The sequence below is a fragment of the Prionailurus viverrinus genome, chromosome D1 (genome assembly GCF_022837055.1).
Source record: "Prionailurus viverrinus isolate Anna chromosome D1, UM_Priviv_1.0, whole genome shotgun sequence".
NCBI lineage: Eukaryota > Metazoa > Chordata > Mammalia > Carnivora > Felidae > Prionailurus > Prionailurus viverrinus.
In genome coordinates this window covers 70,495,578-70,522,309 of record NC_062570.1, presented here as the reverse complement: position 1 = coordinate 70,522,309, position 26,732 = coordinate 70,495,578, and the positions used below count along the sequence as shown (strand labels likewise).

The window sequence follows — 26,732 nt, the reverse complement described above, 5'->3', positions numbered from 1 at the left end:
TCGTCAGATTTAAGGGGACAAGATTTCCCTCTGGTGGGGTCTGCACACATCTGTTCTGTTCACAGGGGGCCTTTTCTTTCAATCAGTTGCTCCTTCGCTATAATGTTTACAGCATTCCGGCAGCATGATGGCCTGCCAGGGCAACTTTAAGTGCTGGGTCATTCGTTTGTAGGGGGAAGGCTATAAGGAGGTCTGCCTGGAAAGCCTGTAATTTAGAAATGCTCAAATCTTTGCATCCAAATGGAAAATGGAAATGGTGTCAGGTTTGTGCCAAAAGGAAAGTCATAATTGCTGTGTGCTTCCCTTCCTGCCCTCCTGGGCAAAGGAACACCAGTAACCAAGCAGCCTTCCGAGCTGTCATCTACAGACATTTAGCAAACTCTGCAGCTTATTCTACCAGGAATATTAACCAAACACTGCAACACAAATGTTCCGTTTGCAAGCAAGCGTTCTGCAACCAAGTCAGAATCTCCCCTTTCATCTGCCCTGAGCTTTGCTGCCAGACTTAAATGTCCTTACTAACTCTTTAATGAACCTTCCCCCCCAGCCTGTCAGTCCACCATTTAATACCCACTAATGGCTCCCTTGTTCCTCTTGAATCAAATTCAATCTCTTTATCTTGACACTGGAAGACCTCCGTGATTCAGCAATGGATATTGGCCCCCGAAGACCTTCCAATCTCACTGGGTCTGTCTCTCGGGCTGCCGTGTTTATGCTCACCTCCAGATTCTCACCTCAATTTCACCAGGGCCACCCCTTGGGCCGGAATAGCCTTGTGCATTTAGCCAAAGCCTACTCTAGCCTTTAAGATAGAAACTAACCCTTCCTGGAAACTCTGGTGCTCCCCTTATTCCATTCCTCACTCATCTTCTTTCTAACCACATTTTACTGTCCCTAGTTCATGTTTGTCTGGGGCTTGCTAACCTTTGCATATGTATTTTTTTTTATACCACAACTAGAGTGAAAATATCTTGGAAGTCAGGATCATTGTTGATAACCTGAGCCCTTCTCAATCCTAGTATACTCTAGTTGGCCAGTTTCCCAAATGCTGCCTCCTACATGAAAGAGGAGGAAACTTTCTCAGCGAGATAGAGTCCTTCTCAACTTGATTAAAGCATCAATTTGGAGCCCGTACTTCATGTCATACTTAAAAGTAACATATAATAGTATCCCCATTAAAGGCAAGATAAGCATGAACAGCACTATTTAGTAGTCTAATAGAGGTGATAGATAATAAACTAAAACATGAAAAGGAAATACAAGGTATACTCATTCATTATTTCCCAAAAGAATGAAAGAACAAGCCATAAGAACTATCGAGAGAGTTCAACAGGGTCCAAATCCAAACTCGGGGTACGAGAATGAATGGCTCTCCTAAACACAGGCAATTAATGATTAGGAAGTGTCACAGGAAAAAAGAGCCCACTCACAAAGGCAACAAGACTACCTATGAGGAGAAAGCTACACACAAAAAAGGAATCTCTATGAAGAAAAATCAGTGTACTTTACTGAAGGATATAAAAGATCTGAATAAGTAGGGGATACGCCATACTTCTGACTGGGAAAACATATTGTAGGGATGCTGACATTTCCCACACTAAACTATTAATTCAATGCAACACCAGTCAAAATCCCAATATAAGTTTTATTGAACTAAAACAAACTTATTCTACGATTCGTCTGGAATTATGAATCTGCTTGAATGGCCATGAACGTTTTGAACTAGAAGATTAATGAGCAATGACTTGCTATCAAAACATAAAATAAAATTATGCTATAAAATGGTGTGGGTTTTGTGCAGAAATGGATAAGATCAGCAGAACAGAACGGACCTGTGTAAAGATTTATATGTGATGAAGCAGTATTTCACACAATTAGGGGAAAGGACAAACTATTCAATAAACGGAAGTGGGACAACTAATTAGTCATTTTGGGAAACATAGGTAAATTTTGATTTCCCATCTGTGCGGGATATCTTTGATTTGCTGCTCTAGATACCCTCTCAAACAAACAAACAAACAAACATACAAAAACAAACAAACAAACAAAAACCAAGAGAAAGGAAGAACATGGGGCTTTGGAATGCAACGGACATGTGACTCAAGAAACTTCCCTCATTTCCTGGGACTTCCTCTGTCAAATGAGGGTAGTTTGTTCTGAAGATTATATCTGATAAAACGTGCTAGCTGTGCTGCCGAGTTACTGGTACCTAGAAAGGACTCGCTGACCTTTTCTCTCTCTTCCATTTGGCCCATGAGAACTTCAAGGGCCAAGAGTATACCTCAGTTGTCTATCTATCGTGGACGCCTGGGCGAATAGAAGCTCAGTTACATTTGCTGAAAAAACAAGCGACTGAACAAGCCACACTTGTTTACTGTTAATGGATAAACATATGTTCACATATGTTCATTGTTAACGGGTAAACAAGAGATGCCTTTCTGGCTTCTGCCAGGAAGATGAAACACTTCTGGTTTGTGAGAACAAGAAGTCAAAGAAAACCAGAGATCGGAGCCAGGAGGACAAGAAGGATAAGGATTTTCAGAGCAGGAAGACTCATCACATAAATCTTATGTTTTCCAATGTTCTTCAGAGCCCCAGGCTCTGCAGAGTAACCGGGCAGCCATGGGCCAGAGTGTGGGAACCAAAAAGCCACGCCGGGAACCGAGTCTCCAGAGTGAGACACTGAAAGTGCTCATGGACAAAAGTCAGGTCACATGTGACCACACACTAGAACTCTAACCCCAACCTCTGTAGCAACCGGCCTGGGAAGCCAAACCACAACCCCTGTCGTGACATTTGGTACTTGTCAATGACCACCAGCTCCTCTAATTTTTGCCCCCACTGCCTCCTCTATTTCCAACTCAGGACCAACCAGAGAAAGCCAAACATGCTTTCCAAACCAATCACATAAGATGTTCTGCTTTTAGTTAGCCTGCTTCCAACTTTCCCATGTTAATACCCTACCCTCCATTCAGAACACACCAGCAGTCTGCCCTTTCTTCCCCCTATAAAGCTTTCCTCTGCCAGTCTCTGAATCCCTGCCAAAGGCTAGTGATGGCGGCTGACTCCCTTGCTATATAGAGAGCACTGGATAAGTAGCCCCGATTTGTTCTCATTTCAGTGGCCTTTATTTCCACAGGCCTTCTCCCATATTCCAACTAGATATTAGATACATGTTCTATACTGGGGTTTGTATATAAGGTTTTATTTTGAAAAGTTCTACTGCTCATTGTGTTTTTTAAAAAATTCACTGATATAGATTAGTGCCAAGAGACAAACGTCTCAAGGAATCTGAGTAAGAATGTTCAGCTTGCATTAAAGTAAGACACAAGTGATATATAGACAGATGGCAGCAAAGGGAAGCCAGACAAAGACAGGGCAGGGCCTGGGCAATGGACAGAGGCTTCCAGAGACCTCTGTAGGCTTTTTTTCCGTAAACCAGGCACAGCTGAGTCCAGGAGATATAGGGGCTGGACTGTCTAGTTGGAATACCTCCTTACCAGCCACTCCTCAGAGGTGGGCTGGAATTAACCACAGTTGTAAGACTGTAGAAATGTCCACCTGCCAGAAGTGTAGACAAATGAACCAAATATATAAATAAGGCCCTAGGAGGACTCAAATAAGAGGAAGACAATTGGGGAGGTCCTAGCCCCTTACCTCGATGGGAAAATGGCTTCTTAGATGCTGGGATTGGAGCCCTGTCTACCTATGACAATTTGCCTGCCTGAAATCCTAAAATTCTCAGGATCACTCTATAAAGTTTTAAAATCTATTTAAAATAGGTTACGGCTGCATTTGCCCAACTTGTGAATGTTAATATATGTCTCAGAAAAAAAGGAGTCAAATAAGTTTGGGAAACGCTGGTGAAACCAAGTTAAACAGATATCGTTTTAGTAGGACTTTGCAAAACCTTAAATATGCTAATATATGTAGTGAATCTATATAAAGCATTTTCCAAACTTATTTAACTGTAGAAATTGGTTTCCTGCCCACTTATTTACATCTCCCTGAACATCATTCTATGGCATGCCATTTTGGAGACACAGGTTTGAGATAATGCTACCTTTCAAAGGAAAACCACCAGCTGGTTAAGTTAATATCTCTTAAAATGCATCGTAACTCACCAAAGGGAGGATCAGGAGACCAGAGAGGAAGTGGTCCAAGAGGACAATTTTGAGGGAAGGAGGAAGAAGACAAAATTATAAAGCAGGGCCAGAGGCCAAGGAGGTTACAGTTGGGTCTCAGGTCAGCCTACCACAATTTAAGGACAGTAGGTGTTAAATTCCAGATGGAAGAAGTCAAAGATTATGCTCATCTGGTTTGTAATTTTCCTTAACCAACCCTAGTATCGATATCTCGAGAAGATGGAGAGCGGCCATGAGAATCATTGAACTAGATAAAAATGGAGATTCAGGTGAATGGTTGTGTTTATAGCATTTCATCAGTGATGGCCCTTCGCTCCATTTCAGAGTTCAGATAACTAAGGGCAGAGAGATGATGCAACTCATCTGATGCCCCAGCAAAGCCACTGTTCTTTCTGCAGTCACACCTTGAAGTCTTCGATAGACATAGGGAAGGAGAGTGAAGTGTGACAAGCATCCCTCGTTTACTTACTTTAGAATCACGCAGCCTGTTCCTGCTGGTGGTGCAATCCAGAACACCTGGATCCTTGTCCTCCTCCGTGGGGTGCTTTCGGTGACCGCGACAGGGCAATTACTCATAAACTGTGTTTCTTCTTCATCTATGATCTGTGGAAAACCAGTGGAAAATAAACACATTATAATGCAATGTCACTTCGGGAAGGCTCTTAAGTTTTGGAGTTGACACTTCCTTAATTTTATTTTTAAACCTGTCATTTTGTGTTAGCAGCTCTATATCCCCAGACACCAGAATAGTGCCTGGCATAGAGTCCCAGTCAATGCTTGTTGAATTAACATGAGGGCAGGGATTTGGCACATGTTCCCTGCTCTCTGGGACCAGGATCTTGTGTCAGCACTTTGAGAAACAGACCACTAGGTGATGATCTTGCTTAGTTCGCTAAGATAAGCTGGGTCCCACTTCAAGGAAGCAGGAGGAAGAGGGGGGAGGAGGGGTGGTGGGGAGGAGGAAGAAGAGGAAGGAATAATCCAAAGCCAACACCCTCTGAATAGCTAACATTTGCAATTCAGCTACAGTTTTATAAGGTGAAATCAAAATGCTAGAAGAAAACACCCCTTTGGAGGAAGTACACCGAAGTACTTAAACTCTCTCTAAGCTTCATGGCACTATTTACTTTGCGGTCTCTACTTTCCCAGTTTGTGCATTGTATCGGTGTTCTCCCAAGTTAACCATCAAGGTTTCCTTGGACACTGCAAAAAAACCTGGTAGCCACTTCCATTCCCCAAGACTCAGCATATCTCCTGCTTGCTTCTGGGTCTGCTGCCGAGACTTGCCTATCCCTCTAGTACTGTTATAGACTGTTAGACCTGGAGGGATCTCTTGAGGGAAATCATCTAAATTCAGTTGGTCTTTTGTGCCAACTCCAATCGATTGGCAGGAGCTATGTCATGAGTAGTGCTAATAACAATAATCGATAATATTTATGGAGTGTTTAGTATGTGCTAGATACTCAGCTAAGTGCTTTATCTGAATTACTCATTTAATCTTCAAATACAATTTAATAAGATAATATCCGTATTGTACTTATTTCACTTTTAAAAATTCATATTCCTTTTAGGACACCAGGCAAAAAAAAAAAAAAAAAATGAAGTCACTCAAGCTCCTTAGTTCATCATATATTTTTATCACTGGACAAAGCAAAGGCAATCTCCTATTTTATTCATCTTTACATTCTTCTTTTTTTTTAATTTTTTTTTAACGTTTATTTATTTTTGAGACAGAGAGAGACAGAGCATGAACGGGGGAGGGTCAGAGAGAGGGAGACACAGAATCTGAAACAGGCTCCAGGCTCTGAGCGGTCAGCACAGAGCCCTACACGGGGCTCGAACTCACATACCGCGAGATCGTGACCTGAGCCGAAGTCGGAGGCTTAACCGACTGAGCCACCCAGGCGCCCCTCATCTTTACATTCTTTATCCTACCTCTATTTGTATATATCTGTTTGTGTGTATCTTTATAAATGTATATAAAATATATGTATAAATAAAATATACAATATATAAATATAAAAAATATACTATATGTATTATTTGTGTTTATACATACGTGACTTACTTGAAGTTACATACAATTGTTTTGTATTTGAATGTTTCTTCCACTTAATCTTAACACTTTTAAGATACCGGTGTCCCCCACTATCTGAAAGTACAGCATACCTATGAAACCGTTTGTAAGCTGACATGGCATAAACTAAAGAAGCAGTTACCATTAATTTATGTGGAAAATTTGTTGAGCGTTCCCAGACCCCAAAAATAACCTCTCTAAGGCTCTTCTGACACCTTAAGACACATCTTGCTAACAGATGCATACAACAAATCAAGAGGAAACACAGATGCTCACAGATACAGTTCAAAGCCGTGGGGCTTGATTAGGGGATGCTGAGCACCGTTCCGGGGGAAGGAGGTTGGCCAGGCCACTCTCGCTGCTCAGGGGTGCACTGCCTCCGAACAGCTCACTGCCCAACAAATGCTGCATGCTATTTTCACTTCTTGCCTTTTTTCACGAAAGTGAAAACCGTCTGTGGACCTCCCTCAGTTGGTGAAAACACACACTAGAGTAGGTCTTGTGTAAAAGCGGGGTGGTAGAAAGCGAACTTTCAAAAAGTGGGAATGCCCGTATGCCACTGTTACCATATGTGAACGTAATTCGTTGCTTCTGACTGCTGCCTAGTATTCCACTGCATGCACAGACCACATTTTACTTATCCATTTTCCCAGTGAGGCGCAGTCAGCTGACTTCCAGATCTTTACCTCCACAAACATGCTGTAATGAAGACCTTCACGCTGCGCTGCTTGGGAACCCACATGAGAGTTTCTTAGCAATATAAACCATGGAGTGGGATTGCAAAGCTATTGGGTTGTGGATATAAACGTATTAATTTCACTAAGTGCTGCAAGACCATTGTACAGAATGGCTACACCATTCATTCTATTAGCTAGTCACAAGTGTTCCCGTTTTCCCATCACCTCACCAGTACTTAGGATTATTGGGCTTTCTAATTGTTTCTCATCTGATGGATGTAAAGAGGTATCTTGTTTTCATTTAATGCTAGCAACTTTGAGCAGCTCTTCACAAATTTATCAGGTTTCTCCTTCTGTGAATTGCCTCATCAGAATTTTTGCTGGTGGATTTTCCAGTCTTTTTCTTGCTGATTTGTAGTACTTTCTAGATATGAATCCCCAATCATTTACAAATATCTTTCTGTCACCCAGCTGTTAATCTTACTTTTGGAATTTTTCATTTAATAGATATAACTTGCATCTAGTCAAATTTACCAATTTCTCTTCTATGGCTTGCACTTTTGCGGTCTTGCCTGAGACCACAGAGATATTTTCCAATATTTTTTTCCATTGGCTTTATAACTTTACCTTCCGTGTTTCGGTTTTCAATGCATTTAGATTTTATTTTTTAATATAATGGAATAGGGCTCCAACTCCACTTTTTCCACACTATGAACTAATTTAAAAAATTAGCACATTTATTTATTTATGTATGTATGTATGTATGTATGTATTTATTTATTTATTTATTTATTTATTTATTTATTTTAGAGAGAGTGAGAGAGTGAACAGGGGAGAGGGGCAGAGGGTAGAAAGAGAGAATCTCAAGCAGGCTCCATGCTTAGCATAGACCTGAGGCGGGGCTCTATCCCAAGACTCTGGGATCATGGCCCTAGCCAAAATTAAGAGTCAGATGCTTAACCAAGTCTCCCAGGCATCCCTAAACTTAATTAAAAAAAAAATTTTTTTTAACATTTATTCATTTTTTGAGAGACAGAGACAGAGCATGAGCAGGGGAGGGGGAGGGGCAGAGAGAGAAGGAGACACAGAATCCCAAGCAGGCTCCAGGCTCTGAACCGAGAGCACAGGGCCTGATGCGGGGCTCGAACTCACAAACCGTGAGATCATGACCTGAGCCGAAGTCAGACGTTTAACTGACTGAGCCACCCAGGTGCCCCTGACCTTAATTTTTGAAGAGCAGTTTCAGGTTTCCAACAAAATTGAGGAGGAAGTCCAGAGTTCCTGTAGACTCCCTGTCCTCACACATGAACAACTTTCTGTATTACCAATATCTGACACCAGAGTGGTACATTTGTTATAACTGATGAACCTACACTGACACATCATCAGCACTCAAAGTCCAGAGTCTACATGAGGGTTCACTCTTGGTGCTGTATATTCTATGGGTTTTGAAAAATGTATAATGACATGTATTCACCATTGAAGTAAGTATTACAGTATTATACTGAATAGTTTCACTGCCTTAAAAATCCTCTGTATTCTGCCTATTCATGCTCCCCTCCCTCCAACCCCTGGCAACCATTAATCTTTTGTTATAATTGCTTATTAGTTCCATGAGGTTTTTTGTTGATTCTTTCAGATTTTCCTACATAGACTGTCAGGTCATCAGAGAAAAAAAAGAGTTTCATTTCTTCTTTCCCATTCTGTATAACTTTTTATTTCCTTTTCTTCTCTTATTGCATTATCTAGAATTTCCAGTATAATGTTGAAAAGTAGTGGTGAGAGGGGACATACTTGCCTTGTTGTCGATCTTACTGAGAAAGCTTCAAGTTTCTTACCAGTAAGTATGATATTAGGTATAGGTTTTGTTTGTGGATGCTTTTTATCAAGTTGAGGACATTCCTCTCTATTCCTAGTTTGCTGAGGGTTTTTATTATGAGTGGGTATTGGGTTTTGTCAAATGCTTTTTCCACATCTATTGAAATAATCACATGATTTTTCTTCTTCAGTCTGTTGAAAGTGACGGATTACATTAACTGATTGTCAAATGTTGAACCAGCCTTGCATTACCTGGGATAAATTCCACTTGATTATGGTATATGTAATTTTTATACATTGCTGAATTTGATTTGTTAACATTTTTGTTGAGGAATTTTGCATCTACCTTCATGAAAAATATGAGTCTGCAGGGTTTTTTTTCTTTTTTTGCAAATTTTTGTCTAGTTTTGGTGTTAGGGTAACACAGGCATCATAGAATGAGTTAGAAAGCAGAATGTTGGTATAATTTCATCATTCAATGTTTGTAGAATTCACCAGTGAGCCCATCTGGGTCTGGTGCTCTCTGTTTTGGAAGGTTATTAATTAGTAATTCAGTTCTTTAATAGATACAATAGATACAGGTCTATTCAGATTGCCTATTTCTTCTTGTGTAAGTTTTGACAGATTGTGTCTGTTAAGGAATCAGTCCATTTCATGTAGGTTATACACTTATGGGCATAGAGTTGTTCATAATAGCCCTTTATTATTCCTTTAGTGTCCATTGGATCTATAGTAATGTTACGTCTTTCATTTCTGATATTAGTGATTTTTGTTTTCTCTCTCTCTCTCTCTCTCTCTCTCTCTCTCTCTCTTCTTTTTTTTTTTTATTTTGGCTAGGGGTTCATCTTTTTTTTTTTTTTATCTTTTCAAAGAGCCAATCTTTTGATTTTGTTAGTTTTCTCTATTGATTTCTTGTTTTCAATTTCATTGATTTCCGCTCTCATTTTTATTACTTCTCTTCTGCTTATTTTGGATGCAATTTTCTTTCTTTTTCTAGTTTCCTAAGGTGGAAGCTGAGATTATTGCTTAGATCTTTTTCTTTTCTTTATTTTTTTTCATTAATTTTTTTTAACATCTATTCATTTTTGAGAGTGAAAGAGACAGAGCATGAGCAGGGAGGGGGCAAAGAGAGAGGGAGACACAGAATCCGAAGCAGGCTCCAGGCTCTGAGCTGTCAGCACAGGGCCCTACGTGGGGCTCGAACTCACAGACTGTGAGATCATGACCTGAGCTGAAGTCGGAAGCTTAACCGACTGAGCCACCCAGGCGCCCCTTTCTTTTCTAATATATACATTCAATGCTATAAATTTTCCTTAAGCATTGCTTTTGCTATATTCTACACATTTTGATAAATTGTATTTTCATTTTCACTTAGTTTAAATATTTTTAAAATTCTTTTGAAATTTCTTCCTTGACTCATGTGTTGGTTAGAAATGTGCTATTTATAATAAAAAAAAAAGAAATGTGCTGTTTATGGGGATTTTTCAGCTATCTTTCTGTTATTGATTTCTAACTTAATTTCATTGTAGTCTGGGAGCAGATATTGTATGATTTCTTTGCATTTGTTAAGGTGTGTTTTATGGCCCAGAATGTGGTATATCTTGGTGAATATTTCATGTGAGCTTGAGAAGAATGTGTAATCTGCTATTGTTAGATGAAGTAGTCTATAGATGTCAATTATATCCACTTTATTGATAGTACTGTTGAGTTTGACTATGTCAGATTTTCTGACTGGTAGGTCTGTCCATTTCTAATAGAGGGGTGTTGAAGTCTCCAACTATGATAGTGGATTCATCTATTTCTCCTTGTAGCTCTACCAGTTTTCACATCACATATTTTGATGCTCTGTTGTTAGGTGCATACATATTAAGGATTATTATGTCATCTTGGAGTACTTAACCCTTTATCATTATGTCATGTTCCTCTTATTCCTGATAACATTCCTTGCTCTGAAGCCTGCTCTGTCTGATATCACTACAGCTACTCTTTCTTTCTTATGATTAGTGTTAGCACTGTGTATCTTTCTCTATCATTCTGCTTTTAATTTATATGTGTCTTTATTTTTAAAGTGAATTTCTTATAGACAACACATCAGGGTCTTGTTTTTGATTCACTCTGTCAATCTGTCTTTTAGTTGGTATATTTAGACTATTCATGTTTGAGGTGATTATTGATATAGTTGGATTAATATTTGCCACATTTATTTTCTATTGGTTGCCCTTTTTTGTTTTTATTTTTGCCTTTCACACTTCTGTCATTTTTGGCTTTGATTGAACATTTTTTTTTTTTTTTTAAATTTTTTTTTTAACATTTATTTATTTTTGAGACAGAGAGAGACAGAGCATGAACGGGGGAGGGGCAGAGAGAGAGGGAGACACAGAATCGGAAACAGGCTCCAGGCTCTGAGCCATCAGCCCAGAGCCCGACGCGGGGCTTGAACTCACGGTCCGTGAGATCGTGACCTGGCTGAAGTCGGACGCTCAACCGACTGAGCCACCCAGGCGCCCCTTTGATTGAACATTTTATATGATTCTATTTTCTCTCCTTTCTTAGCAAATCAATTATACTTCCTTTTTTTTTTTTTTTTTTGGCTTTTATAGTGGTTGTCCTAGAATTCATAGTATACATTTATAACTAGTTCAAGCCTACTTTTAAATAACACTATACTGTTTTACAGATAGTGCAGTCACTTTATAATGACCAAAGATTCCCAGTTCCTTCCTCTGGTCCCTTACACTGTTGTTGTCATTCATTTCACTTATACGTGGCATGTATATAGATGTAAACATACATAATTGAATGTATTATTGCTATTATTATTTTGAACAAACTGTTATCTGTTAGTTCAGTTAAGAATAACAAAAAATAAAAACTATTTTATTCCTTCACTTATTCCTTCTTTGATGCTCTTCTTTATGAAGATCCAAGTTTCTGAATTATATTATTTTTCTTCTCTATAAATAACTTCTAAAGCATTTCTTGCAAGACAGGTCTACTGACAACAAATTCCTTCAATTTTGATTTGCCTGACAGTCTTTATTTCCTCTTCACATTTGAAGAATAACTTCAGAGAGCACAGAATTCTCAGTCGGTATTTTGTTTCAACACATTAAGTATTTCACTCCACTCTCCTCATATTTGCATGGTTTCTGAGGAGAAATTGGATATAATTTTTATCTTTATTCCTATATAGGTAAGTGTTCCCCCCCCACACACACACACTCTGGTTTCTTTCAGGATTTTTTCTTTACCTTTGACTTTCTTTAGCTTACAGATGACTTTACTTGCTGTTAGAATGGAGTGGTGACTTCCAAGCTTCTTACATGTGGGATGGGACACCAGAAGTCCACACCATGAATTACTTTCACACTACTTAATCCATCTTTCCCCCATTTTGTGGGGGATTGTAGGATGCCACTTCTGTCATCTATAGGATGACAATGTAGTTTATTGTCCAAACAAGGATGAAGAGGGTGTTACTAACCATTGTTCTGGAATAACAGGCAAAACTGAGACTTTCCCAGACAAATGGAGCATATATTCAACCGAATCCTATACCGTTCCCAAACACGTTTCTGGGCTTTCCATTTTGGTCTCCTGCCCACCCCCTGCCCACAGCACTGTAATATATTTTAAAATCTAGAAGGGCAAGTCCCCTTTCCTAGCTCGTCTTTGTCAACAGTGTGTTATCTTTTTTGTTTTAAGTTTATTCATTTATTTTTGGAGAGACAGAGAGAGTGCAAGTGGGGAAGGGGCAGAGAGACAGAGGGACAGTCCCGAGCAGGCTCTGTGTTGTCCTGGGGGGCTTGAACCCATGAAACCATGAGATCACTACCTGAGCTGGAACCAAGAGTCAGATGCTCAACCAACGGAGCCACCCAGGCGCCCCTGTGTTATTTTCTTGTAAGTCTTTATTTTTACATATATAATATACAAACTCTAAAAACTTCCTTACCTCTCTGTCATTGTATCTTCCTGATGTGACGAAATCCTAACCTAAGATAAACTGCTCACCCTGTGATAAGACTGATTGTCTCCTATATTAATTGACTCCTAGCCTTGAGTCTGTTCTGCTATACTGCTCTGTGTATCTGATAAAACCTCAGCAGATTAGACTCTGGTAAAATACTTTCTGTTTATCATTTTACTTTCCCATTCTTGACAACGATGATCTCAAATCTCCTCCACTCTCCCCAAACCTCCGATCTTTATCTCTCTTCTTTACTCTTATTGTTTTACCTTGCTTCTTACTTTACAGGAAAAAACAGAAGTCATCAGATGTAAAGTCCTGCATTTTCTCGGCTGCATCTACCCTGTCCTCCTTCTTGCTGTTTATAATAGAGGAGTCTTACTTTGCCTATATCTCTGCTTTGCTCCCATCACTTCTACCTGACTCTAACAATTACATCTTGCCCCTCCAGATTCAACTTTTGCCCCCACGAAATCATTCCCTTTAGCCTATTAAGCACATTGGAGTCTTTCCCATTGAAAAATTAAGCAATCCTCAGTGACTCCTCCATTTCTCCCCAGTTACAGTGTTTTCTCTCTCTGTCACGAAATGCTTGAAGGCATTGGCTTGGCTTTCTGCCTTCACTTCACCTCCCACTTATTCTCAGCCCAATCCCAGGAGTTTGGGGAACATCACGGTACCCAGACAGCTCTAGCTAAAACCATCAGTGCCTTCTGCAGCGCTTAATCCAGTAAATACTATTGTAGTCTTTCTTCTTGAAGCACTCTCTCTCTGCTTGGCTTTAGTGTCATAGCTCCTTCCTGTCCTACCAACCCCTCCACTTTCCTGTCTCCTCCACTTTCTTTGGCTGCTCATCCTCCTCTACCGGTCTTTGAATCTGAAATGGCTCAAGGCTAGTCCTAAGCCCTCTCCAGTTCTGACTGTATTCTGTCTCTGCAGGTGATCTCATCCAACTCATGGCTTTAATTACTACCTATGTGTGGATGAGTCACAAGTTTATCTTTCCAGCCTTGGTCATTCCTCTGGTCTCCAGACATGTATCTCTGACCTCCTATCTTCTATTTGCATTTCCTGTTGGATTAAAACCACCTCAAATCCACCTTGTCAGCAACTAACTTAACTATCCTCTGTCTAGCCTGGCCCTAATTCAGTTGTGCGAGTCAGAAACACTTGATGTCCACCTGGGTTCTTTCCTCCCTCCCCCCCTTCACATCCAGCAGCTGTCCATTTTACCTTCCAAATATCTCCTGAATTCCTACAACCATCATTACTACTACCCCAGACTAAGCTATGTCATTTTTAATCTGAACTAATATAAAGTTATTCTAAGTAGCCTTTGTACCTTGTCTCTTGCCTTTCTCCAATTTGTTCTCTATATGGCAAGCCAAAGTGATCTTTCAAAAACACAAATACAATTACAATATCCCCCTCCTTAGAACAATTTCATTGCTTCTAGAATCAAGCTTTTCATTGCTTCTAGAACCAAGACGGAAATCCTTAACCAACTTGAATCTCTGCCTTCCTACCTCTCTAGCCTCATACCGTGCTATCTCCCTCCTTGTTTTCTGCACTTGGCTACACTGGACTTGTGTCTTCTCCTGCCAAAGCCCGACAAATTCGTATTTCCTTTTCCCTCCCGTTCTTTCCCTCTCTCCGTCTCCCCCTCTTCTTCCTTCTTTCCCTCTCTTGTCTCTTCCGTCCCCTCCGTCCTTTACTTAATCTCAGCTCACTTATTTTTTCATTGAAAAGACTTCCCTGCCTTCTTCCACGTGGCAATTCCCTCCCTTATATGTTCTCACAGGACACATCTCTTTCCTTTTAGACACTTTAGTTTTTAATTTTACATGCATTTGTTTGCTTGATTAATGGCTACTTCTCTAATAACCTGTAAGCTACACGAGGGCAGGCATGATGTCTTTTGGTATTTTTTCTCCTTGCTTTCCCACTACATAGCACAGAGCCTGATACATAACTAGGTGTACCTGTCTCCTCCCTTTGGTTGTGAGATTCCCAGCTCTATGTTTGGGATATAATATCTGCCTTAGCTCCCTTAGACAACTCCTTGGACTTCCTTCTGACTTGGGACTGTTTTTCTAGATGGTTATTAACAGCATTAACTATAATAATAATAATAATTATTATCATTTTTGAGTACTATATTGGCCAAGGCCTTTACATCTATGGTTTCCATTCCCACCCCACTCCCCCCCAATCAAAACTGGTATGCATTATTAAGCCTATCCTTGAAGAAACAACTGTGATGTGATGGGTTAACTAACCTGTCCAAGTCCAACAGTGGCAGAGCCAGGGTTTGAGCCCTACCTGGCTCTAATGTTTATGCTGTTTCCCTGTGCCACAGTCCCTCCTAATAGTGCCATCCCCTTATGTTAGGTAAGAAGTTTCTCTCTAGTCAAGCTTAGTCCCACGGAACCACATATACTGCCTATATGGCCTATAACAACTAAATACCCCACTCCACACATAAGTACTTGGTAAATGTAAATAGTACTTTGCTTCATATTTTCTCAGAGGGTGCTTAGTTTCCCTTTTGCAGCTTTGTTGATGTGAGGGTGGATTTCTAAACAATGTGACCTTCTTGGACTTGTGCACCCGGATTCCGGTTAGAACCCCCTTTACTGGCAGTCACAGAGAACTTTCGTAACTTTTAAACATTTAAAAACTTTGGGATGATTTTAGGTGACTATATCAGAAAAGCCAAAAGTAATTAATATTTAATTAACATTTTCTATGTGCCAGATACTTAGTACTGTCACATAATGGAATCCTTGATGGGAATAATTATTTCCATTTTACAGATGAGGAAACGAAGCTCAGAATGATCCATTCTGACCTAGTGCTGTCTGAAGCCAAAGCCTGTGCTCTTTCCAGTTGCCTCTGGCAAAGATGCCAATGGGGGATAAGACTAAGACCCTTGGCCCAGTACTGAAACAAAGAATGTTTTCCAAGACATCGAAGCCACCTCAGGTAAATATGGTTGTTTATCCACAACCTCAGTTACCAGATGGTAATTAGGCATTGAACAGAAGGTTGCTTCTTCCGATTCAGAGAATGCTCCCAAAGTTGTTTGCTTTTCAGAAAATATCAGCTTCTTCCAATAAGCCTTGGGTCTATGAAAACCTGCTCTTTGTTTTTCTAGATGGTTATTAATAGCCTTAACTGTAATAATAATAATAGCTACCATTTTTGAGCACTATATTGGCCAAGGCCTTTACATATATGGTTTCCAATCCCTCCCCCCCCCACACTAAAAATAACTGATAAGCATCATTAAGCTACCCTTGAAGAAACAACTGTGATGTAGATGGGTTAACTAATCTGTCCAAGTCCAGGTTAGTCTCCCCTTGTCTCCCAGAATCTCCACACTCCATGTGGTCTGAGTAAAGCCACCACGTTAGCCATTCTCCAAATGACTAAATAAAGCCTTCACCACTCATTTCAATCTCTGATTTTTTTTTCCTGACTACCTGAGACCAAAAAATTAAGACATATTACAATGGGCGGTTGTGTCTGGTAGTAGTATTATGGGTGATTTTTCTTTCCTTTCTGTGCCTTTTGTATTTCTAAATTTTCTAAAATAAGGATGTTTTATTTAAAAAAAATTGAAAAAAATATTTATTTATTTTTGAGACAGAGAGACAGAGCATGAGTGGGGGAGGGGTAGAGAGAGAGGGAGACACAGAATCCGAAGCTGGCTCCAGGCTCTGAGCTGTCAGCACAGAGCCCGATGCGGGGACGCTTAACTGACTGAGCCACCCAGGCACCCCGCTAAGTTTAAGTTTAAAGTCACTTGGGAGAGATTTGATGGTAAAGCAGGCTGCTTGGCTCCCTTCAAGAGAGAGCTTAAGAGACCTGTGACTGGTCTTCATCCAGCCAAGTGAGCCAGGTACAGCAATCCAGGTTCAAACAGGGAGACAAGGTTTAATTTCCAGAATGCTCAGCAACCTATAGTTAAGGCAACTCGTTGGGCATCTGGTCATGAGCAGACTTTTCAATACTAGCTTTCTAAGCTATGTCATCAGCATGACTGCAAAAGTTTCCAGAACTTTTCATTAATCACACTCTTAGTCCTGAATCACATGCCATACCCATTTTGAAAGGTGCCTCATGACCTGCCTTTACCCTTAGGGTGTCTACTCTTCCCTCATCCTATTTATGACATCACTTTCTTTTCAGACTTGAATACACAATACTTCTTTTTAAAAATCTAATCTTGTGGTGCCTGGGTAGCCTGGTCGGTTGGGCGTCCGACTTCGGCTCAGGTCATGATCTTGCGGTCCGTGAGCTCGAGCCCCACATCGGGCTCTGTGCTGACAGCTCAGAGCCTGGAGCCTGTTTTGGATTCTGTGTCTCCCTCTCTCTCTGACCCTCCCCCGTTCATGCTCTGCCTCTCTCTGTCTCAAAAATAAATAAATGTTAAGAAACTTTTAAAAAATCTAATCTTGATTCCCCCCCCCCCCCAACTCTGATCTATATTCTCTCCGGATAGGTTGTCTCACCCTTCTGGTATGGCAGACATAAGCCTCAAGAGAATAACCTAACAATGTCAAGATCCCAGATGGAGTCTCAAGCATTCTAACAAGTGGGTGGACCTCATGGCAGTGGGACATCTGAGAGAATACTATCCAGAAGTTCATGTAGGTGGCATCTTGGACCTTTATCTTCATGAAGCTGAGCTTCAGACAGAGATCAGGGCTGGTGGTCAGGGTCAGGGCTCCAGTTCCTACATGAGAACCAAGGAGAAGTTGGATATTTGGAACAGGAACTTGGAATGGCATCCACACCAGGAAAGTGGTCCCATAAGCATGGTCTTGGGGCACATCTGGCAGGAGAGGGTATGTTTAGAAACTAGGGCCTTGGTTTAAGAAAGGACTTCTGTTGGGGGGATGTGAGATGAAAGTAGGGGAACAACTTAGGAGCCCAGTAGTCAGTACAGGGCATCACAACCAAGGATGCCTCTCAGAGGTAGTAATGTGATAATCCTCAGTTGGGACAGTGGTTGCTTAAGCATTCTGTCCTCAAGTCGTTATTGATCTTGGTAGTGGGTGAGCTGAGTCTGAGGGAGAGGACAGTAGTACATCTAAATATGGATTGTTGCATCAGAAAGTGCAGGTGACACTGACACTTAGGGTCAGTTATGGTGGAGAATGAGGGAAGATAGGTCCTTTGGTATCATCTCATAAATATTTATTTTTTTCTCTGGACATTTGTGTGAAGTAGTGTGGTAGATGGAAAGCACGTGAATGTTTGAGTCAGATAGATCTGGATTAAATCTCGGTTCCACCACTTTCCAGTTGGATGACTTTGGCCAAGTCCACTTGGCCTTATGAGTCAGTTTTCCTCATCTGAAAAATGAGGATAATAAAACCCATCTTGCTTGGTTGACATAAAGAATAAATTCACAAAGCATTCAATACCTATAACAAGCCCTCAGTATATTGTAGCTGAAGGGATGTGTTCCCCCAATACCTTACGCTAGCAAATTATATTAATACCAAAGGAGAAGATCCTGGTGAAGAGCAGCAGGAATAAACTTTTCATTATTATTATGCAAGAGGTACTTCTTCAATGTAGGAAAATTAGAACACATAGAGAAGAAAACATTATGAAACAGACATTAGTCATAATTCTACTACCCCCAAGAGAGCATTATTAACCTTTTGATGTGTATCTTTTCAGATTATACATATATGCACAGGAATATATGCCATTCTAGAAAATAGGGTAGCTAGTGTCTTGTGACCTGCTTTTTTACTCAATAGCACATCATGAACTACTTTCTTTTGTACTCAGTGTATCTCTCAATAAAATTTTTCTATGATTGCATAATAGCCCATAGTATGGATAGTCCACTCTTTAACCTAACAAACTTCAGGGTGTTGAACATTCTGTTGCTTACAATTTTTAGGCTATTCTGATCATCTCTTATGGCTAAATTTCACATCTTTAATTTTTCTGGGAGTGAAATTAATGTACGTTATTATTGCTTGATCTTTCCAGGAAGGGATTTTGAACCATTTAAGTAAAATCTAAGCAAGAATCCAAAGAAAATAATCCCAGTCATTAAATAACCTCTTTCTAGTTTCCCATGTGTATTTTTTTAGTGCAAGTCATGGAAAGAAAGACAGCTGCTTTGCTTTACGAAAGAGCTTTCAATACAGATTTTTAAAAATTAAAATGAGGATTTTGCCTTTATTGCTCTAAAGGATAAATTTATTTTAGAAAAATTTACAAAGAAAAGTAAAGGGGAGAAAAGTCCCCCACTATCTCAGTAATTTTGGTTTGTTTCCTTCTAGACTTTTCTCTCTTTATATTTGGAAACGTGTAGATAGCCGTGTTCATATTGCTTGTGTAATGTTGTGTCTTGTTTTTTCCATTTGTTCTGGGAGCCTCCACATGTTTACAGGTTTTTCTAACACATCAGAAACATTATTTGAATGTCTGTGTTGGCTGCATCATCCAGGATAGCTTTTTTTTTTTTTTTTTTTTTTTAATTTTTTTTTTTTCAACGTTTATTTATTTTTGGGACAGAGAGAGACAGAGCATGAACGGGGGAGGGTCAGAGAGAGAGGGAAGCACAGAATCGGAAACAGGCTCCAGGCTCTGAGCCATCAGCCCAGGGCCCGACGCGGGGCTCGAACTCACGGACCGCGAGATCGTGACCTGGCTGAAGTCGGACGCTTAACCGACTGCGCCACCCAGGCGCCCCGATCCAGGATAGCTTTTGACAGTCCCTCTTCTAGTCGTGAAGATTTGGGTCCAAATCTTGCCCTCTTTCTGTACAAAGACCTTCACCTCTCAGTGCCTATCTGTATCCTCTCACCAGTTGTTGGCATCCTCTCCTACACTAGCATCTCTTTCAACAGATTATTTTCATTTTATTCATTTCATTTACCCTTTCTGCTCTATCTTCCCTTTGCCAGGGGCATGCACTCTACCTCCCAGACCTGAGAAGCATGTGACAACCTGGGGGAGGAGCAGTATAGAGGTGACCATGAGCATTGTCGGTGGCCCTTCTGTCACCTTGTTCTGGGCACGTGGCCTCTGATCCGTGGAGGTTGAGTCCTGGGAGCTAATGGATTATGTTCCCTGCTGAAAAGCAGATTAATCCTCTATGCTATATGGGCTGTTGCACATACTGAGAGCAAACACAGCGGGCCAGACTTTGGAGCAGGGCTGGACCAGGACACGTGGGTGCCCTGTGCAAGCTGATAATCTGCCCTCCTTTCAAAATGATATTCTCTAAGTATCTGCCCAACATTCATTTGGAGGAGAGGCTGAGCACTGTGCAGGAGGAGGCCGGAAGACTGCTAGCTCAACTCTCACTCTCTCTTTATTGCCCTGAGCAGTTCAAGTCTTGGCCCTGGATGTGCACACCTCACCTAGCAACAAAGAAGCCTGGAAGGGAGCCTAGACACCATCTCTGGTCACTTAAGCACACCTAGTAGGAGGCAATGGTAAAGGGCCTGGGAGAATCCAACAGCCTATTTACTAGTGGTATGACTGGCCAATTCCTTAACCTTTCTGGAAGGAGTCTTCTTATCTGTAAAATAGGTGCTGATAACAGTACCAACCTCAATGGGCTGGAAGGGTTTAAATGAGTTAACGTATGTAAAATAGTTACAGAGGCTCCTGGCACAATGCAATCACTATGTGTATTACAATCATGGTGTGTTGTTTATAATAATAAATATCATTGCTGTCATGTCACGCTTGCTCTCGACAGTTCTGGTAAAGATCATTTTCTCTCATCTCGTTACATTTCCAGTGATGTTTTAGTGATTCTTACAGACTGTGATCCTGGCACCAAGCCAGCTGGCCTGAACCTAAATCCAGCTTGGCTTGGGAGCTTCAAGTACAGTGAGCAGGCTCCAGTGGAGCTGGTGTGTGTATGTGTGTGTGTGTGTGTGTGTGTGTGTGTGTGTGTGTTGCCTGATCAATCTGTCCACAGTATAGCCCTTGGTTTAAAAAAAAAACAAAAACAAAAACAAAAGAACTTCACCTTCTACTTTGGAGATGCTAAGACAGACAGAGATGGACTTGGGGGGAACTGGTAATTTAGCAGGCGTAAGTAATCCTCAGTAAGAGAAGAGCCATCTCCCTTGGAAGAACCAGGAAGAGAAGGAAGACTTACCTCCCCTTCAAACCAAGTGAAATATGACTCCTGGGGTCCTCAAAGACAGCATGGGGGTGGTAGAGAGTACGATGCGTGGGCTTTCAAACAAGGCAGACCTGGGTTGGATTTTTTAGGTACTGAATGACTTTGAAAAAAATAATTAACCTCTCTGTGCCTCAGTGTCCTTCTCTGTAAATGGCTGGGTCATGCTGATAAAGGAAGATCTCCCAGGTGCCTAGAAGGGTTAGGTGCACAATAACTGTGACTTCCCTTAGAGACAATCAGAGAAAGGGCCCTGATGGCATCCTTAGGGCCCAGAGCCTAGCAAGTGATTGATACATGGGAAATATAGGGCATCCCAGAATGCACAGTCACGGCAATAATGTCATCATTTATTGAGTCCATGCTCTATGCTGTTGCTAACACTTCACATCCACTACTCCACATAATCATCCCAATAATCCTGTGAATTCAGAAACAGGGACTAGGAAGTGGGGAGCCTGGGCTCACATCCCCCAGAACCCCAAAGCTAGTGCTTAATTCCACTGGATCTAACTCGTTGTCCCCTCATCTTCCACTTGGGGGGCTTGTGTCAGTTTTGACTCAATGCTAGAAAATCACTCTGATAAATAGGCTTAAACAAATAGAACCATCTAATTGGGGAACATTATACTATGTAGTCTAGTGCCCAGGAAATAAATCAGCCTTTTAAGTTTTATATTGCAATACAGTGGAAATGTTTAATAATTATTGCCAGAGAATGGTATAATGCAGTACTAAAAATGAGTAATTGAAAAGCCCATCAAGGCAGATGAGGCATCTTCTCACTGAATTGATCTTGAATACTTTACATAATTATTTCATTCAGATTTATGATCAGCTCAGCAAAGTGTACATCTCTCCTGCTCTGCCTGTAGCTGTTCAGGAAGCCTTTTCATATTGCGCTGACACCTTCTGGCGTGGACAAATCAATGTCTCTTGAATGCGAAGAGGACTTTCAGTGGTTTGACTTCATTTGGCAAAGGACAAAGTTAGGAGTGAAAACTCAAGTTTGTTGAGGACCTTCTGGGTCCCAGTCACCGTGCTGGAGTTTATACGCATTCACCATGTTGGCTCATTTAAAGTCCACCAACAGCCCTGAGAGGGGAATATATATTCCATCTCACAGAAGAAACTGAGGCTCAGAAAAATGGTGTCACTTACTCAGATTCACCAGGCTGATAGTGAACTCACATCAGGTTAGTCTGGTTCTAAACCAGTGGCCTTTCCACTACATCACCAGCCTCCAGAAAGACCCTGTGTGCCCAGAGAAGGCTTGGAGTTTTGGAGAGAGGATTCTGGTAAGGTCAGATGCTGGGGCGTGGGGGAGGGGGGGGGAGTGGGGGCGGGGAGGGAAGGATCCCATACAGATTTTATTTGCAGTTCTGGCTCTTTAAACATCGGAGTTGACCCCTCTCCCCATCCTCATTCTGTCATTCTTACAGTGTCAGCACATCTAGGCAGAGAGGGACCCAGCCCTGTCTCCATGAGGATTACAGTTCCCCATGTATTCAGCCTCACCACCCTGCCCAGATCACCAGCAGCTGTGGACTTTATTGGAGGCAAAAGCTTATCAGCCTGCCTCTCCCAAGAGCGTGTGGCGTGGGAGTTCTTGGCAAATTTAGTTCACTGGCAAGTGTGGACAGATGGTTGTTAGGATGAGCCAGAAACCTTTGTTTCTGGTCTCACCCATATGTCAACATGACCAAAATGAGGAAAAGTGGGGAGGGGGTAGGAGGGAAAGGATGGGGCTAGCTTACAGGCAGGAAAAATAACGCGATTTTTACATTGCATTTAGAAGATTATAAGCAGAAATGTAAGACTCTGTGACTCTCCCCTACCCTAGCATAAGACAATGACATTTCCAGCAGAAGACTGATTTTTCTCCCCAACACCCCAGTCTTCTCCTTATCTATGGTGCTTGGGTTGTACTCTGCTTTAGTCAGCAGACATCGACACAGGGCAAAATTGTGCTCCCTCCTCCCCTACCCCCTCACCATGAGGATGGGTTAAGGTACGGCTGAAGGTTATTTCACAAGAGGCTTAAATGGGTCATCGAATGCCTTCATTCTCCAGGATACAAAAGCAGGTCAGCGTCCCCTCTCGTGTTTTGGTTTTGTTTTGTTTTAGTGTGAAAACAGCAGACATCGTGCATGGACTTATTATATCTTACAGAATATGGTACACATCTGTGAACTTCTCCACGCCTTGGGGAAATGCCAAGCTTTGATCTAGCTAGATTTTAACACTAAGGATCTTTCTTAAGGAAGTGGATTTGTGGTAACTCATAGTGGCTATTTGTCAAACACATGCAATGCGGTTACCACTGACCAGTGGGTACCAAGCACTTGCAAAACAAATCAAATATCTGAGGAGAATGCATTTTGTCTGCCTAAAGGTAGAGGGTTGGGCTGAGCAAACTGATAAGATAATGCAGAAAAGGGTGTGAGGCATCCCTTCTGTTCTAGTGAGGCACCTGAGTTGGGGGCAGTAGGGAGGGAGCCAAGATGTGAGTTCCCTGGCTCAGGCTCACTGATGATAGGAAGAAGTTCTCCCAAATAATTCTTAGAAGCCAGAAAATCAGCTGTTGTCTTGTCAACACAGTGTATTGTAGGAGAAAGAACATGAATTGGAAGGGCATGGGGCTGGGAAGAACAAAGGGAGAGAGAGGAACAGAAAAGCAGCAATAGATTGAGTGTTCTTCATTGGCCATGGACTGTGTTAAGAGTGTCCATTTGTGACCCTTCCAACTCTCACGGCGATTCCCTCTCAGATGCTGTTTCTCCTTCTTGCTGCTAGACCGGCTTCTGCTCATGGTCTCACTTTATGTGCCACTTCCTCTGGGAAGGCTTCCAGCCCCTGAGCCAGGTGTGCTAAACTCTGTACCTGCTCCCACCCCAGACCAGCTGAACCAGAAGCTCTGGAAATGGGGCCAGGGTAGCAAAGTCTTTGGCTGATTTTGATGGAGACTTAGGATGAAAACCATCTTGAGTCTAGTCCCTCATATGCAAAAGAAGGAACGGGGTCTACCTTGCTTACCTTTGTGCCCCTAGCACCTAGCACGGTGCTGGACACAGCACATACACTTAATTAATCTTTGCAGAATGAATAAATGAATTAATTAAAATTAGAGAAGTATTATTACTCCTTTTTCAGAGAAGAGGAAACTGAATCACGGAGGCAGAAATCACTGGCCTCAATGGTAGAGCTGCTGTAAAAGGAGAGACTAGGGGTAAGCTCCACGGGGGCAGGGACCTTGTCTGTTTCATCGCACCGTTTCCAGCGCCTAGAGCTGGTCTCAGATAGAACAGGAGCTCAGTACATGTTTACTGAATAAATGATGCCCCTGGTCTCTCTTAATTTACAAATCAGTCTCTTTCCACTACGTCTTGCAATCAGCCCTGTATCTGCCGTTATCGATGTGGCTTTGCACAAGTCACTTCTCTCTGGATCTCAGTTTCCTCAAATGAGGACACTGGGTGAGATGGCTTCCAGGATTCTTCCTAGTTCGAATCACAGTCGACTGCCCTGTCATCCTATATTGTCACTTTGAAGGATGCAAATCTGGCTATGATGCCAGCACTTTCCACACGCAGCATCTTCCTATTTGCCAAGAGGCCCCTGGATCACTCCTTCCAAGCTTTTTTCTGTACTTCTCTTCCTTCTTTCCCTGCTTCCTGCCTCTCTTTACTTTCTCCCTCCCTTGGCAAGTTTTCCCAATAGGCATGCTGTGGTCAGCAAGAGCTCGCCTTAATCTCCTGGTCAGCCCTTGCTCCAAAGAGCAAATCCACAGCTCAGAAAATGTAGCTATTAATGTATCATCCCCCAAAATCCAATTGAATTGAAAAGCATCGTTTTGTTGATATAGTTGTAGCACCCAGGAAGAAGGGAACTCACATTTGTTAAATGTGTACTACACGCACGGAACTTCACTATGTTATCTTATTTAAGCTTCCCCTTGACTGCCTGCCAGGTGTGCCTCCACAGTATCTCTCTCCAGCACCCCAGAGCACCCACACTCCACAAACCACAGCGGCAACCTCCTAATTTCTCTCTCTGCTTCCACACTTAACCCCTGCAATCCCATCTTCCTGCAGAAGCCAGGGTGCACATTTAAAATTACAAGTCAAAGTCATGTCACTTCCCTGTTTAAAGACTTCCAATGGCTTCCCACTGCATTTAGAATCCAAACTGGAGGTGGAGAAGGGGGGTTGTGCGGCACCTGGGTGGCTCAGTTGGTTAAGTGTCTGACTTCCGCTCGGGTCATGATCTCACGGTTCGTGAGTTCGAGCCCTGCGTGCTGACAGCTCAGAGCCTGCTTTGGATTCTGTATCTCCCTCTCCCTCTGCTCCTCCCCCACTCATGCTCATGCTCTCTCTCTCTCTGTCTCAAAAGTCAGTAACCATTAAAGAAATTTTTTTTTTTTTAATCCAAACTCGGGGATGCCAGCCTGCAATTCCCTACCTGACCTGTCCCCTGCCAACTTCCCGGACATGATCTCCTGCCACTCTCGGGTCTGACCACCATGCTTCCCTCTTAAACATGCTCCTCTCCAGAGCCTCTGGTGGCTCCCTTGGGCCCGCATCCTACGTGATCCTACCCAGAGATCTTAAAGAGTTAGGAAGGAAAAGAGTGACCAACAGGCTGAGATAAACTTAGGACTTCCGTGGCCACTGGTTTTCCATGTGAACCAACATGAACTTGCTTTTAATTTTGCTCCTCACCTCCGTTTCTCTGTACTCTGCCACAGGAAGGGAGATGATTCTACGGATAAAGTTCAGGGCATTTGCAAAAGGTGGTGAAGAGCCAAATACGCTGCCTGCTCTTCCCCTGCTGAACGATTTCGGTAATTTATCACTTGATATTTTCAGACAGTGAGGGAACAGAAGTTTAGGGGAAAGAAGCTAGAATTTACTGAGCCATGTGCCAGGCCTTTTAAACATGATTTTGATGAATCAGCAGACCAGCCCTCTGAAATAGGTAGCATGATCCTTTGTTACAGAGGAGAGAAGTGAGGTTCAGGGGAGGTAGTGAGTTCCTGAGAAACACACAGCTTTCCTAAAGGACAGAGCCACTATTTAAAAAAATTTCCTTTTAACATTTACTTATTTTTGAGACACACACACACACAGAGGGTGAGCAGGGGAGGGGCAGAGAGAAATGGAGACACAGAATCTGAAGCAGGATCCAGGTTCCAAGCTGGGGCTTGAACTCACAAACCATGAGTTCACGACCTGAGCCAAAGTCAGATGCTTAACCAACTGAGCCACCCAGGTGCCCCAGGACAAAGCCACTATTTTATCCAGCTGTAACTGGTCGTAAATCTCAGGCTTTCTCCTCTGCCTGTCCTCCCTTACGGAGCACATCCGTTTTTCCCCAGGAAGAAAAAAAAAAAACACAACTCAGAGTAAACAACAATGTATGAGTAAGTAAGGATTAAGATATAAAAGTGAGAAAAGGCTGTTTTCCAAGAGCACATTTGAAGCTTCCATTTACCTGTGCTAATTGTAATATCTTCACAATAAGTTGTTCTTAAATATTCATTAAATTGGATCCCCTGAGGGCCTGTACTCGAGAACTCAGTTGGCTGATACTCCTGAATTCCTAACTGTACTTGAAAATACCCAAAAGTCTTTTCTCCCAAAGCATTCTATAGTTTAGCCTGGTAACCAATTCAAAATGACCCTGCGCTCAATTAGTGCTTTTCTGCCTTTTTCTTTCATTCTTGAACCTTAAGGTCAAACTTCAACAGGGTCACCTGCTGAGCCCCCTGCTGAGCTCTCTTTCCAGATGCTTGTTGCCAAGAGAACAATCCTGCTTGCAACAATAGAAACAACAATCAATGCTTGCACAAAAGATTTAAGGACAATGG

At 41.8% G+C, this 26,732-nt stretch overlaps 1 protein-coding gene across 5 annotated transcripts in view; it reads right to left on the bottom strand.

The window, feature by feature from the left end:
• The window catches only part of SPON1 (spondin 1), a 260,769-nt gene that overhangs the window by 182,349 nt on the left and 51,688 nt on the right, over positions 1–26,732 (bottom strand). For all 5 annotated transcript variants that reach the window (XR_007156111.1, XR_007156112.1, XM_047876856.1 and 2 more), the window contains exon 3: positions 4,615–4,748. Coding sequence is in view for 3 of the 5 variants with exons in the window: in XM_047876856.1 (XP_047732812.1) it covers positions 4,615–4,748 (134 nt within the window). In the remaining 2 variants the exon portion in view is untranslated. The remainder of the gene's footprint in view (positions 1–4,614; positions 4,749–26,732) is intronic.